The sequence below is a fragment of the Heterodontus francisci genome, chromosome 24, assembly GCF_036365525.1.
Source record: "Heterodontus francisci isolate sHetFra1 chromosome 24, sHetFra1.hap1, whole genome shotgun sequence".
NCBI classification, from domain to species: Eukaryota; Metazoa; Chordata; class Chondrichthyes; order Heterodontiformes; family Heterodontidae; genus Heterodontus; species Heterodontus francisci.
In genome coordinates this window covers 10,509,671-10,522,859 of record NC_090394.1, presented here as the reverse complement: position 1 = coordinate 10,522,859, position 13,189 = coordinate 10,509,671, and the positions used below count along the sequence as shown (strand labels likewise).

General features: G+C 43.6%; 1 protein-coding gene across 3 annotated transcripts in view; it reads left to right on the top strand.

The window, feature by feature from the left end:
* ift70 (intraflagellar transport 70) overlaps positions 1-13,189 on the top strand; it is a 250,943-nt gene that overhangs the window by 68,140 nt on the left and 169,614 nt on the right. For all 3 annotated transcript variants that reach the window (XM_068055663.1, XM_068055662.1, XM_068055664.1), the window contains exons 6-7: positions 440-544; positions 5,348-5,476. In XM_068055663.1, the coding sequence (XP_067911764.1) occupies positions 440-544; positions 5,348-5,476 (234 nt within the window). The remainder of the gene's footprint in view (positions 1-439; positions 545-5,347; positions 5,477-13,189) is intronic.

Below are 13,189 nucleotides of genomic sequence, written 5' to 3'. Positions count from 1 at the left end.
CTGTCACAGGGAGAACTTGCAAACTCCGCACAGGCAGTACCCAGAATTGAACTCGGCTCCCTGTAGCTGTGAGGCTGTGGTGCTAACCACTGCGCCACTGTGCCGCATAAAAATAAGTAAAATAAAAATGTTCTGTTAAACTTTGCAACAAGATAAAGAAAATTAGTTTAGATTACTGAGCATCATTTATACTTTGCAAAATGCAGCTATTCTGATTAGTACGAACTAAAATGGTAGAAGTGTATAGCATGGTAAAATATAACTTTACTCAAAATTAATTTGAAATTTTTTAAGTAACAATCAATTTACTTTTACAGAATTCTTGATTTAGTCATATTGGATTATGGATAACTAAAGTTTTAAAACAGGCAGCAGGTTGCAACTTTTATTTGGAATATATTCTGAATTTTTTTTGAAGTGTCACTGTTTTCTCTTTCAGATTTGACCTACAATATCGCCCTCTGTTATTACAGCATGAAACAGTATGCACCAGCTTTGAAGTACATTGCAGAAATAATAGAGCGTGGAATTAGGGAACATCCAGGCAAGATTCTTTATCTAATTTAGCCTTTATTTAAAAATGTTATCCTAAGGATGATAATCTCAGGATTACTACACTGCGGCGCAGTGGTTAGCACCGCAGCCTCACAGCTCCAGCGACCCGGGTTCAATTCTGGGTACTGCCTGTGTGGAGTTTGCAAGTTCTCCCTGTGTCTGCGTGGGTTTCCTCCGGGTGCTCCGGTTTCCTCCCACATGCCAAAGACTTGCAGGTTGATAGGTAAATTGGCCATTAGCAATTGCCCCTAGTATAAGTAGGTAGGTGGTAGGGAAATATAGGGACAGGTGGGGATGTGGTAGGAATATGGAATTAGTGTAGGATTAGTATAAATGGGTGGTTGATGGTCGGCACAGACTCGGTGGGCCGAAGGGCCTGTTTCAGTGCTGTATCTCTAAAATAAACCACATACTAATTGGCAGGGAGATACACAGATCTGCAGGTAAATATGTAACTGAAAGAGAGTGGTATGGGAAGGAGGGTTTTCATTTCATGGGACAGTAGTACAAGTACTGGATAGGAAAGAACTGGCTCCTCCTGAACCAGAATGGGACCAAGGTTCTAGATTAATAGGAATGTGGATAAGACGTTAAATTAGTAAAACTGGCGGAGGATCTGTTGGAAAAAGGAGAAGTCTGAAAATAAAAAATAGATGAGTGTAGCAAATCCATGTTACACATGGCTACACATTACAAATCCATGTTATCCGTGTTAGATGAGCTGAACAAATCCAGCTAAGGAGTAAGGGTAACAAATAGTCGGAACAGCTAAAATTATAGAGCATAAGTGTAAAGTAACTGTTAAAAAATAAAGAAGTAAGAATGATTAAATCAAATTAAATTCCCTTTACAGTATCTGAAGCAAGTGGGAACTAGAGGCAATAAATACATGGAGGAACCAGATGTAGTAGGAATAATTGAAACATGGCTACTTAAAGAACAGGACTGGCAATCAAATATTGCCAGTTGTCAAGTATTTAGAAAGGATAGGGAAGAAAGGAAATAAGGTCCCTGTACTAATTAGAGATAACATAATTTAGAAAAAAGGGCATAGCTAACAAAAAGATAGAAGCCATGTTTATATGCATTAAGACAAAGGATAAGAAGGAATCGATCATGCTAATAGGGGTATTGGTAGCCCACCTGATGGTGGAAAAGAATTGGAAGAAGAAGTACAGAGGCAAATGTATGAAATGAGTAGAAGACTTGGAATAATCATGAGAGATTTCAACAACCTCCAATTAAATAAGAGGTAGTAAAAGGGAATGGAGTTCCTACAATTGTACAGGACTCCTTTCTTACCCAGTATATAAGAAGTCCAATGAGGGAAGAGTCACTGCTGGATCTAGAAATAGAAAATGAACCAGAGCAGATAAAAGAAGTAAGTTTCGGGGAACATCTAGGCACCAGTGATCGCAACTTAAGATGTAAGATAACTGATTGAGAAAGACATAAACAAGACTAAGACTGAGTAATCGATTGGAAAAAGCTAATTTTGAGATGATGAAAATGGAACTAGGGGAGATAAGCAAGAAAACAAATCACAACGAATAGCAGTGAAAAATGTTTAGAAAGGTGTTTAATATAGTCAGGAGAAATATATTCTGCCAAAAGTCAAGAATAAACTATCTAATAACAGAACACCTGGATGATTAAAGAAATAAGGGCAAAATTGAAACTACATAGTGCATACTAAAGGAAGCTAGAGATGACATAGCAGAGGCATTAGTGTGTGCATAGTGAATAGTGCTATGGGACTGGCATATGTCTGATGATCTTGCATTTTAAAAAACAGGACTAGAACAAATCCAGGGAACCATAGACCAGTTAGTTGAACATTGATGTAGGAAAGACAAAGTATCGTTACTCAAAGATGTATTGGACAAATACCTAGAAAACTGAAAATATTGTAGTCAACACAGATTTCGCAAGGGGAGGTCGTGCTTGATGCACCTTATTCAATTCTTTGAAGAAGTAGCAACAGGGAAAGTAGATGAGGGTAATGTAGTGGATGCGATCTACTTGGATTTTCAAAAGGCCTTTGATAAGGTATTGCACAGTAGATTCATGACTAAGGTCAGAGCATTGTAATCAATTCGGACATGATGCCACAAAACAACGATAATAGAACCTCTCAACCCGACCAGAGATTGACCAGATTGGTTTTAATAGAATTCCACCTGATTGCCTTGCCTCCAGATCTAACATTAATCACCTAGCTGTCTTGCCATTGTTCAATGTTCATTAATTAGTCCAATTTACTATTTTGCTGCTTCAGTAACACAGCTTGTAAAGCATAATAGTTAAAAGCATTAAGCAAAAGATGTCAATTTGACCTTTCCCCAGTATTCGTACAGCATGTGGAGTTGGGACAAGTAGCAGAATGTATAGATAACTGACTACAAACAGAAAATAGAGCGACTGGTGGTTAAACATGTTTGCTCAGACTGGCAGAAGATTGGAAGTGGCATTCCACAGGGATCAGTGCTGGAGCCACCGTTGTTAGCCATTTCCTTTAAAACTTGGGCACTGGAGGTACAATATCAAAATTTGCAGACGATACCACATTGCAGGGTGTAGTTAACATTAAGACCTCAACAAACTTACAGAATGGACGTGCAACTGAGTATACATGGACATTCATTTTTAAATCATATTTTAAGGTGGCAGCTTTTAAAATGATGCTTGTTTTCCTAGCTTATTGCCAAGGGATAAATGCTTTATTTTGTTTTTTCTTCGAGATACAGCACTGAAACAGGCCCTTCGGCCCACCGAGTCTGTGCTGACCAACAACCACCCATTAATACTAATCCTACATTAATCCCATACTTCCTACCACATCCCCACCATTCTCCTACCACCTACCTACACTAGGGGCAATTTACAATGGCCAATTTATCTATCAACCTGCAAGTCTTTGGCTGTGGCAGGAAACCAGAGCACCCAGCGGAAATCTATGCGGTCACAGGGAGAATTTGCAAACTCCGCACAGGCAGTACCCAGAACCGAACCTGGGTCGCTGGAGCTGTGAGGCTGCGGTGCTAACCACTGCGCCACTGTGCCGCCCAGATTCTTCTGTGGGTCTAGAAAAAAACTTGTTTAAGCAATTCATGGTTCTGTGTTGCTGAATTGCTAATTGATCTGGTTTAGACATGCATCGCAGTCACAGTACAGAAACAGGCTATTGGCCCTACAAGTTCATTTATGCTCCTTTGAGTCTCCACGCACCCTTTTTCATCAAACTCGCATCAACATTTTTCTTCAATTCCTTTCTCCTTCATGTGTTTATCTAGCTACTCCTTAAATGTAGCTATGTGATGTGCTCACATTCTCTGCATAAACATTGCGCTCCTTAAGCCCCTATTGGATTTATTAGTAACTATCTTTTTTTTTTATTCATTCATGGGATGTGGGTGTCGCTGGCCAGGCCAGCATTTATTGCCCATCTCTAATTGCCCTTGGTGGTGGTGGTGAACTGCTGCAGTCCATTTGGGGTAGGTAGACCCACAGTGCTGTTAGGAAGGGAGTTCCAGGATTTTGACCCAGCGACAGTGATATAGTTCCAAGTCAGGATGGTGTGTGACTTGGAGAGGAACTTGCAGGTGGTGGTGTTCCCATGCATTTGCTGCCCTTGTCCTTCTAGTGGTAGAGTCCCAGGTTTGGAAGGTGCTGTTTAAGGAGCCTTGGTGCATTGCTGCAGTGCATCTTGTAAATGGTACACACTGCTGCCACTGTGCGTCGGTGATGGAGGAAGTGAATGTTTGTAGATGGGATGCCAATCAAGCGGCTGCTTTGTCCTGGATGGTGTTGAGCTTCATGAGTGTTGTTGGAGCTGCACCCATCCAGGCAAGTGGAGAGTATTCCATCACACTCCTAACTTGTGCCTTGTAGATGGTGGACAGGCTTTGGGGAGTCAGGAGGTGAGTTACTCGCCTCAGGATTCCTAGCCTCTGACCTGCTCTTGTAGTCACAGTATTTATATGGCTACTCTTGTTCAGTTTCTGGTCAATGGTAGCCCCTAGGATGTTGATAGTGGGAGATTCAGCGATGGTATTGCTGTTGAATGTCAAGGAGAGATGGTTAGATTCTCTTTTGTTGGAGATGGTCATTGCCTGACACTTCTGTGGCGCGAATGTTACTTGCCACTTATCAGCCCAAGCCTAGATATTGTCCAGGTCTTGCTGCATTTCTACACAGACTGCTTCAGTCTGCTTATTTATGGCCCATAGTTCTGGTTTCTCTCACAAGTGAAAACATTGCTGTCTACCCTGTCAAACTTGTTCATAACCTTAAAGGTCTCTATCAGGTCACCCTTGTGTTTTCTGGAGAAAAGTGCCCAAGCCTGTTCAATCTTTTCCTGGTAAATATAACCTTTCAGTTCTGGTAGTCTTCTAGTATATCTTTTATTTTCATCTTCTGCAGTGCCTCTATATCCTTTTTATAATGTAGAAACTAGTCCTGTTCACAGTACTACAAGTGTGTTCGAACTAAAGTTCTGTACAAGTTGAACAGAAGCTCTCTGCTTTTCAATTCCATCCCACTAAAAATGAACTCCAGTGCTTTGTTCACTTTTTTGTGTATATGTACCCTCAGATCTCTGTTTTTCTACTCCATTTAGACACTTCTAAGGAGTACGCGACCTCCTTATTCCTACTAGAATGTACCACCTCAGACTTATCTATAATGAATTTCATTTGCCAATTGCATGCTCATTCTGGAAATTTATTATACCTGATGATTTTTGAATTGCAACCTCGTGCTAATTGTCATATTAGCTTTTGTTCTTTTTCAGAGCTCAGTGTTGGTATGACAACTGAAGGGATTGACGTGAGAAGTGTTGGAAATACATTAGTGCTTCATGAAACAGCACTGATTGAAGCTTTTAATCTTAAAGCAGCCATTGAATACCAACTGAAGAACTGTAAGTGTACAAAACAAAAATAATTAGAACTATATTATAGCTTGTGATATATACTTACTGAAGCTAACTTGTTTTCTAAAAGTTTCAAAAAGTTTGTAGATTAAATTTGCACCTAAGTTGTCAACTAATTAATATAAGGCTGTGTTTGCTGACAATGCAACCACTAGGTGGAGCAGTACTGGCACGTGCGCAAATGCAGCCTCATCCACTGAAACGTCACTGTCTATGACATCTCAGGCAGCTGCCAGTAATAAAGATGGCGCTGCTCAACTTATCACAAAAAACAAATTAAACCCAAATCCCCTCAATGGTTGCAATTGCCACTTCTCTTCGCCACTCCCTCCTGCACCCATCTTCTTGATGCTCGCTCCCCACCTCACCGCTTCCCCCCACTCCTGCCGCCTCCCTCCTCTCAGCCACTCGCTTCCACGTCGCCTGTCATCTCTCACTCCCTGCCTTGCGCTTCGGTGGCTCGTTCCCCGCCTTTCCTTCAGATGGCGCAACAGGAAACGATCGGCCGAGGGGAGGGGGGAGCACTGAAGCTGGGAGCGAGCAGCCAAGGGAGGAGAGGAAGCGGCGAAGGCGGGAGTGAGCAACCGAGAGAGGCAAGGAACGCGGGTGGGAGCGAGTGGCTAAGGGAAGGCGACAGGGAGCGAGTGGCTAAGGGGGGGGGGGGCGGCGCGGGGAAGCAGCGATTGAAGCAGGGATGGTGGCAGCGAGCGGGGTACTGTTCGGGGGAATGGAGGAGGCTATTGAGTGGTGAGGACGTCATTGCGTGGTGACCACTTGCACGCATTCATACTGGCAGGACAGCAAATGTTCGTGCGCAGTAATGATGCCGCGATCGCTCCGTGCGTGCTCTGCATTGTCAGGAGTCACTTGGTTCATACTTTGTTAATGAGCTCAAGATCATTGATGCCAGCAGGCAATCTTTGTTGCTATTATTCTGTTAAAACATAATGGCCCAAAATATGCTGGGAAAATAAGAGATGTTAATGCTCACTGTTAATTGTGTGTAAATAACCTAGCAATTTGGGGCGAGGAGGCAATATGCTGTGAATTGCGAATAGCCACAAAATGCTGAATGATGTTTAGGCTTTCGCTGTTGGGGAACAATTTGAACTGTTCATTCTTATTCCTTCATATAATAAGTTCTCTGAGACTTAAATAGTTCAAAATTTATGACTTTAATAAAAACTTACTTTTCCTTTCTGTCCCTTATTTCTCTCCAATCAAATCTTTCTTTACTTCTCTCTTTCTCTTTCTATAGCTAATTTGACTCTAATTCACCCTATTTCTTGCTCACCCTATTTCTCGGTCATTCATCTATTTATTTCTCTATCCTTAAGTCTCATTGTTTAAGCAGATAGATTGATGGTCCCAAGGTTCACTAAGATTCCAGATACTCCATTATCAGCTTGCACAGTTATTAGCTTGTGATGCTTAGCACGTTCAGGATCTTTCAGCAAGTGCTGTCCAATCGTGCTGTTAGACATTGTGTTCTGAGTTTTGCAAGTATGGGCTGATTGTGTACAGTCAGTCCTCTGCCTATTGCCAACAGTTGAAGGGGCGTGCTCTTTGATAAAATCTGCCAGTTGTTGAAAATTGCAGTACAAAAGTTATCAAGCTGAATTATGAGGGGAAAAAATGTCCAACAAACTGGGCAGGCCCCAAATGCCCGACTCCAGCAACTTCTAGTCAATAACTACTTTTTTTGAAATTGGATTTTCTGATGGTAGCACTCAATATTTGATTTGATTTATTTCTCATACCTCAATATTTATCTATTTAATATATAGTTGCTTGGCAGTATAGAACTTGAGTATTGCTGAAAAAAAGAGACACGCTGTCGAAGCTTTTTGCCTTGCACTCATCAACTAGCTATTTCACATTGCTACTATGCAGTAGCAACACACATGGTGTTTTCCAATAATAGGATGCTGCCCTCAAGCCAAAAAGACGTTCTGCCTACCACACAAATGAGTAATGTGGTAAATGAATTCCAGTTCTGGTGTGATACCAGACACGCAGGCTGTACGACCCAACGATTGGTGTATCATATCAAAGAACACACCCTTTCAGCTGTTAGCAATAGGCAGAGTACTGACCGTACGTAGCCAGCCCACCAGCTCACCACCACCTTCTCGAGGGCAATTAGGGATGGGCAATAAATGCTGGCCTGGCCAGCGATGCATGAATGAATTTTTAAAAAACCCGTACCTGCAAAGCTCAAAGCACGATGTCTAATGTTAGATGTGATTCCACTTGCTAAACAATTCTAAGTGTGTTAAGAATGACACTACCAACCAGTTTAAGGTTATCAGTTGGGCTCCCAATGTGGCTCACTTACGCTTGCTAGAAGCTGCATATATTCATATGCAGGGATCTGTCCTCTGCAGGGAAAAGGAACATGTCCAGGCATTGTGCCTTTTTGAGTTAAACAAAAGCGTGGGGGATAATAGTTCCCTGGTACATTCTTCATGGCAAAGCCTTGACCAATCTGAGTCGACATGCCAACCAATCAGCACCCTTTTCTCATACAGTATAAATTGTTGCTGCCTTTGAAACTTGGCATTCTTGCATCTGTCCTGATTTGTGCAAGACGAAAATCTTCAGCAATATTTAATATATCTAACAAAAAGAAAATCAAGCTAGGGCTGCTAAAAGCTACACAAGATAAACTCTCAGGTAATGGCAGCAATATTGAATAATTATTATGCCTCAATATTTATCAGGGAGACTAACAGGGTGTACATGACATTTGAGGAAGAGAGAATCTAACCATCTTCCCTTGACATTCAATGGCATTACTTTTGCTGAACCCCCTATTGTTGAACAGCTCTTGGAGGAAGCACTGAGGGTGGCGAGGGCACAAAATGTACTCTGGGTGGGGGACTTCAATGTCCATCACCAAGAGTGGCTCGGTAGCACCACTACTGACCGAGCTGGCTGAGTCCTAAAGGACACAGCTGCTAGACTGGGTATGCGGCAGGTGGTGAGGGAACCAACAAGAGGGGAAAACATACTTGACCCTCGTCCTCACCAATCTGCCTGCCACAGATGCATCTGTCCATGACAGTATTGGTAGGAGTGACCACTGCACTGTCCTTGTGGAGACGAAGTCCTGCCTTCACATTGATGATGCCCTCTGTCGTGTTGTGTGGCACTACCACCGTGCTAAATAGGATAGATTTCAAACCGATCTAGCAATGTAAAACTGGGCATCCATGAGGCGCTGTGGGCCATCAGCAGCAGCAGAATTGTACTCAACCACAATCTGTAACCTCATGGCCCGGCATATCCCCCACTCTACCATTACCATCAAGCCAGGAGACCAAAATGAAAGCAAAATACTGCGGATGCTGGAAATCTGAAATAAAAACAAGAAATGCTGGAATCACTCAGCAGGTCTGGCAGCATCTGTGGAAAGAGTAGCAGAGTTAATGTTTCGGGTCAGTGACCCTTCATCGGAACTGACAAATATTAGAAAAGTCACAGGTTATAAGCAAGTGAGGTGGGGGTGGGGCAAGAGATAACAAAGGAGGTCTAGTTTGGACCAGGCCACATAGCTGACCAAAAGGTCACGGAGCAAAGGCAAACAATATATTAATGGTGTGTTGAAAGACAAAGCATTAGCACAGATTAGAGATACAGCACTGAAACAGGCCCTTCGGCCCACCGAATCAGTGCCGACCATCAACCACCCATTTATACTAATCCTACACTAATCCCATATTCCTACCAAACATCCCCACCTGTCCCTATATTTCCCTACCACCTACCTATACTAGTGATAATTTTATAATGGCCAATTTACCTACCAACCTGCAAGTCTTTTTGGCTTGTGGGAGGAAACCGGAGCACCCGGAGAAAACCCACGCAGACACAGGGAGAACTTGCAAACTCCACACAGGCAGTACCCAGAATCGAACCCGGGTCCCTGGAGCTGTGAGGCTGCAGTGCTAACCACTGTGCCACTGTGGTTAGGTGTAAATACACTGAATATTGAACAGCAGCAAGAGCAAACCTGAAAAAAAAAGTGGGTAAGCAAACTGAACAAACAAAGATGAAATGAAATAAATGCAAAAAAAAAAGATTGTAAAGAATGTTTAAAAAAAAAAGGAAGAAAAAATAACTAAAAATGAAAGTAAAATGGGGGGCTGTCATGCTCTGAAATTATTGAACTCAATGTTCAGTCCGGCAGGCTGTAGTGTGCCTAATCGGTAAATGAGATGCTGTTCCTCGAGCTTGCGTTGATGTTCACTGGAACACTGCAGCAATCCCAGGACGGAGATGTGAGCATGAGAGCAGGGGGGAGTGTTGAAATGGCAAGCAACCGGAAGGTCAGGGTCCTGCTTGCGGACCGAGCGGAGATGTTCCGCAAAGCGGTCACCCAGTCTGCGCTTAGTCTCCCCAATGTAGAGGAGACCACACTGTGAGCTAACTGGAGGAGGTGGCTCCACAAATATCCCCATCCTCAATGATGGGGGAGCCCAGCACATCACTGCAAAAGATAAGGCTGAAGCATTTGCAATAATCTTCAGCCAGAAGTGCCGAGTTGATGATCCATCTCTGGCTCCTCCTGAAGTCCCCAGCATCACAGATGCCAGTCTTCAGCCAATTTGATTCACTCCACATGATATCAAGAAACAACTGCAAAATCTATGGGCCCTGACAATATTCCGGCAATAGTACTGAGAACCTGTGCTCCAGAACTTGCCGCGCCCCTAGCCAAGCTGTTCCAGTACAGCTACAACTAGCAATGTGGAAAATTGCCCAGGTATGTTCTGTGCACAAAAAGCAGGACAAATCCAACCCGGCCAATTACCGCCCCATCAGCCTACTCTCAATCATCAGTACAGTGATGGAAGGTGTCATCAACAGTGCCATCAAGCGACACTTGCTTAGCAATAACCTGCTCAGTGACGCTCAGTTTGGGTTCCACCAGGGCCACTCAGCTCCTGACCTCATTACAGCCTTGGTTCAAACATGGACTAACGAGCTGGACTGGTGAGGTGAGAGTGACTGCCCTTGACATCAATGTAGCATTTGACTGAGTATGGCATCAAGGAGCCCCAGCAAAACTGAGGTCAATGGGAATCAGGGCGAAAACTCTCCGCTGGCTGGAGTCATACCTAGCGCAAAGGAAGATGATTGTGGTTGTTGGAGGTCAATCATCTGAGCTGCAGGACATCACTGCGGGTGTTCCTCAGGGTAGTGTCCTAGGGCCAACCATCTTCAGCTGCTTCATCAATGACCTTCCTTCAATCATAAGGTCAGAAGTGGGGATGTTCGCTGATGATTGCACAATGTTCAGCACCATTCGTGACTCCTCAGATACTGAAGGAGTCCGTGTAGAAATGCAGCAAGACCTGCACAATATCCAGGCTTGGGCTGATAAGTGGCAAGTAATATTCATGCCACACAGGTGCCAGGCAATGACCATCTCCAACAAGAGAGAATCTAACCACCTTCCCTTGACTTTCAACAGCATTACCATCGCTGAATCTCTCATTATCAACTTCCTAGGGGCTACCATTGACCAGAACCTGAACTGGGGTAGCCCTATAAATACCGTGGCTACAAGAGCAGGTCAGAGGCTAGGAATCCTGAGGCGAGTTACTCGCTTCCTGACTCCCCATTGCCTGTCCACCATCTACAAGGCACAAGTCAGGAGTGTGATGGAATACTCTCCACTTGCCTGGATGGGTGCAGCAACAACAACACTCAAGAAGCTCGACACCATCCAGGCCAAAGCAGCCCGCTTGATTGGCACCCCATCTAAAAACATTCACTCCCTCCACCACCGACGCACAGTGGCAGCAGTGTGTACCATCTGCAAGATGCACTGCAGCAATGCACCAAGGCTCCTTAGACAGCACCTTCCAAACCCACGACCTCTACCAACTAGAAGGACAAGGGCAGCAAATACATGGGAACACCACCACCTGCAAGTTCCCGTCCAAGTCACACACCATCCTGACTTGGAACTATATCGCCGTTCCTTCACTGTCGCTGGGACAAAATCCTGGAACTCCCTTCCTAACAGCACTGTGGGTGTACCTACCTCACATGGACTGCAGCAGTTCAAGAAGGCAGCTCACCGTGCCTTCTCGAGGGCAACTAGGGATGGGATATAAATGCTGACCTGCCTAGCGACGCCCACATCCCATGAATGAATTTAAAAAAATCAACATCCTGGGGGTTACCATTGACTAGAAACTGAACTGGACCAGCCATATAAGTTGGGAATTCTGCGGTGAGTAATTCACCTCCTGACTCTCCAAAGCCTGTCCACCATCTACAAGTTAGGAATGTGATGGAATGTTCTCCACTTGCCTGGATGAATGTGGTTCCAACAACACTCCGGAAGCTCGACATCATGCAGGACAAAGCAGCCCGCTTGATCAGCACCCCATTCACCGCCTTAAACATTCACTCCCTCTATCTCCGGCACAGTGGCAGCAGTGTGTACCATCTACAAGATGCACTCTGGCAATTTCCAAATGCTCCTTTGAGTGCACATTCCAAACTCGCAACTTATGCCACCAAGAAGGACTAGAGCAGCAGACACACGGAGCACCACTACCTGCAAGTTCCCCTCCAAGTCACACCTCATTCTGACTTGGAACTATATCGCCGTTCCTTCACTGTCACTGGATCACAAACCTGGAACTCCTTTCCTAATTGTACCTACATCAGATGGACTGCAGCGGTTCAAGAAGGCAGCTCATCACCACTCTCTCGAGCAATTAAGGAGATGGGCAGCAAATGCTGGCCTTGCCAGTGATGCTCACATCCCATGAAAGTATTTTTAAAAATATTTAAATGCTTTTCAGGGGAAGCTAGATAAACACAAGGGAGCAAGGAGTAGAAGGATCTGCTTTTGGGTTCAATGAAGTATGGAGAGAGGAGGATCATATGGACATAAACATCAGAATAGACCAGAAATAAAAACAAAAAGTGCTGAAAATACTCAGCAGATCTGGCAGCATCTGTGGAGAGAGAAGCCGAGTTAGTGTTTCAGATCAGTGACCTTTCAGTTCTGATGAAAGGTCACTGACCTGAAACGTTAACTCTGCTTTTCTCTCCACAGATGCTGCCAGATCTGCTGAGTATTTCCAGCACTTTTTGTTTTTATTTCAGATTTCCAGCATCTTTAGTATTTTGCTTTTATACCAGCATAGACCAGTTAGTCTGAATGACCTGTTTTCTGTGCTGTACATACTATGCAAATTTGCTAAACCCTTATTGTTCAACTGTAACACAAATGATACTTGTATATATTGCTCCATTGCAATTAACATGGGAACAAAGTGCTCTGTTCAATACCAGCTTTACCAGTCATTCATTTAACATTGTTTTGTTAAAGGATGGTTTCAAGAGGGTTTGTAGGAGAATGGTTTATTTTCCATTCATGATGTTGACAAACTCACTTGTGACTTCAGCCTGAAATTTCTTTGAAGCTGCTCTTGCTTCACATGCCGTAGCTTCACAGAAGTTGCCAGAAATTCTGTTTGTTTAACAAGGTTTCTGGCACGCTTCTGACTAAGTGGACTGAGCACAGTTCCAAGGAAATTCTGGGCCTTTTGTTATGATGCATTGGGTTAACCAATTTGAGAGAGAAATCATATCCCATGGGTTTTCTGTTTTGATTGATTTTCTGTGTTTTAAAGCTATTTGTAATATGTAATCTGGTTTCTTGGGGTGGTG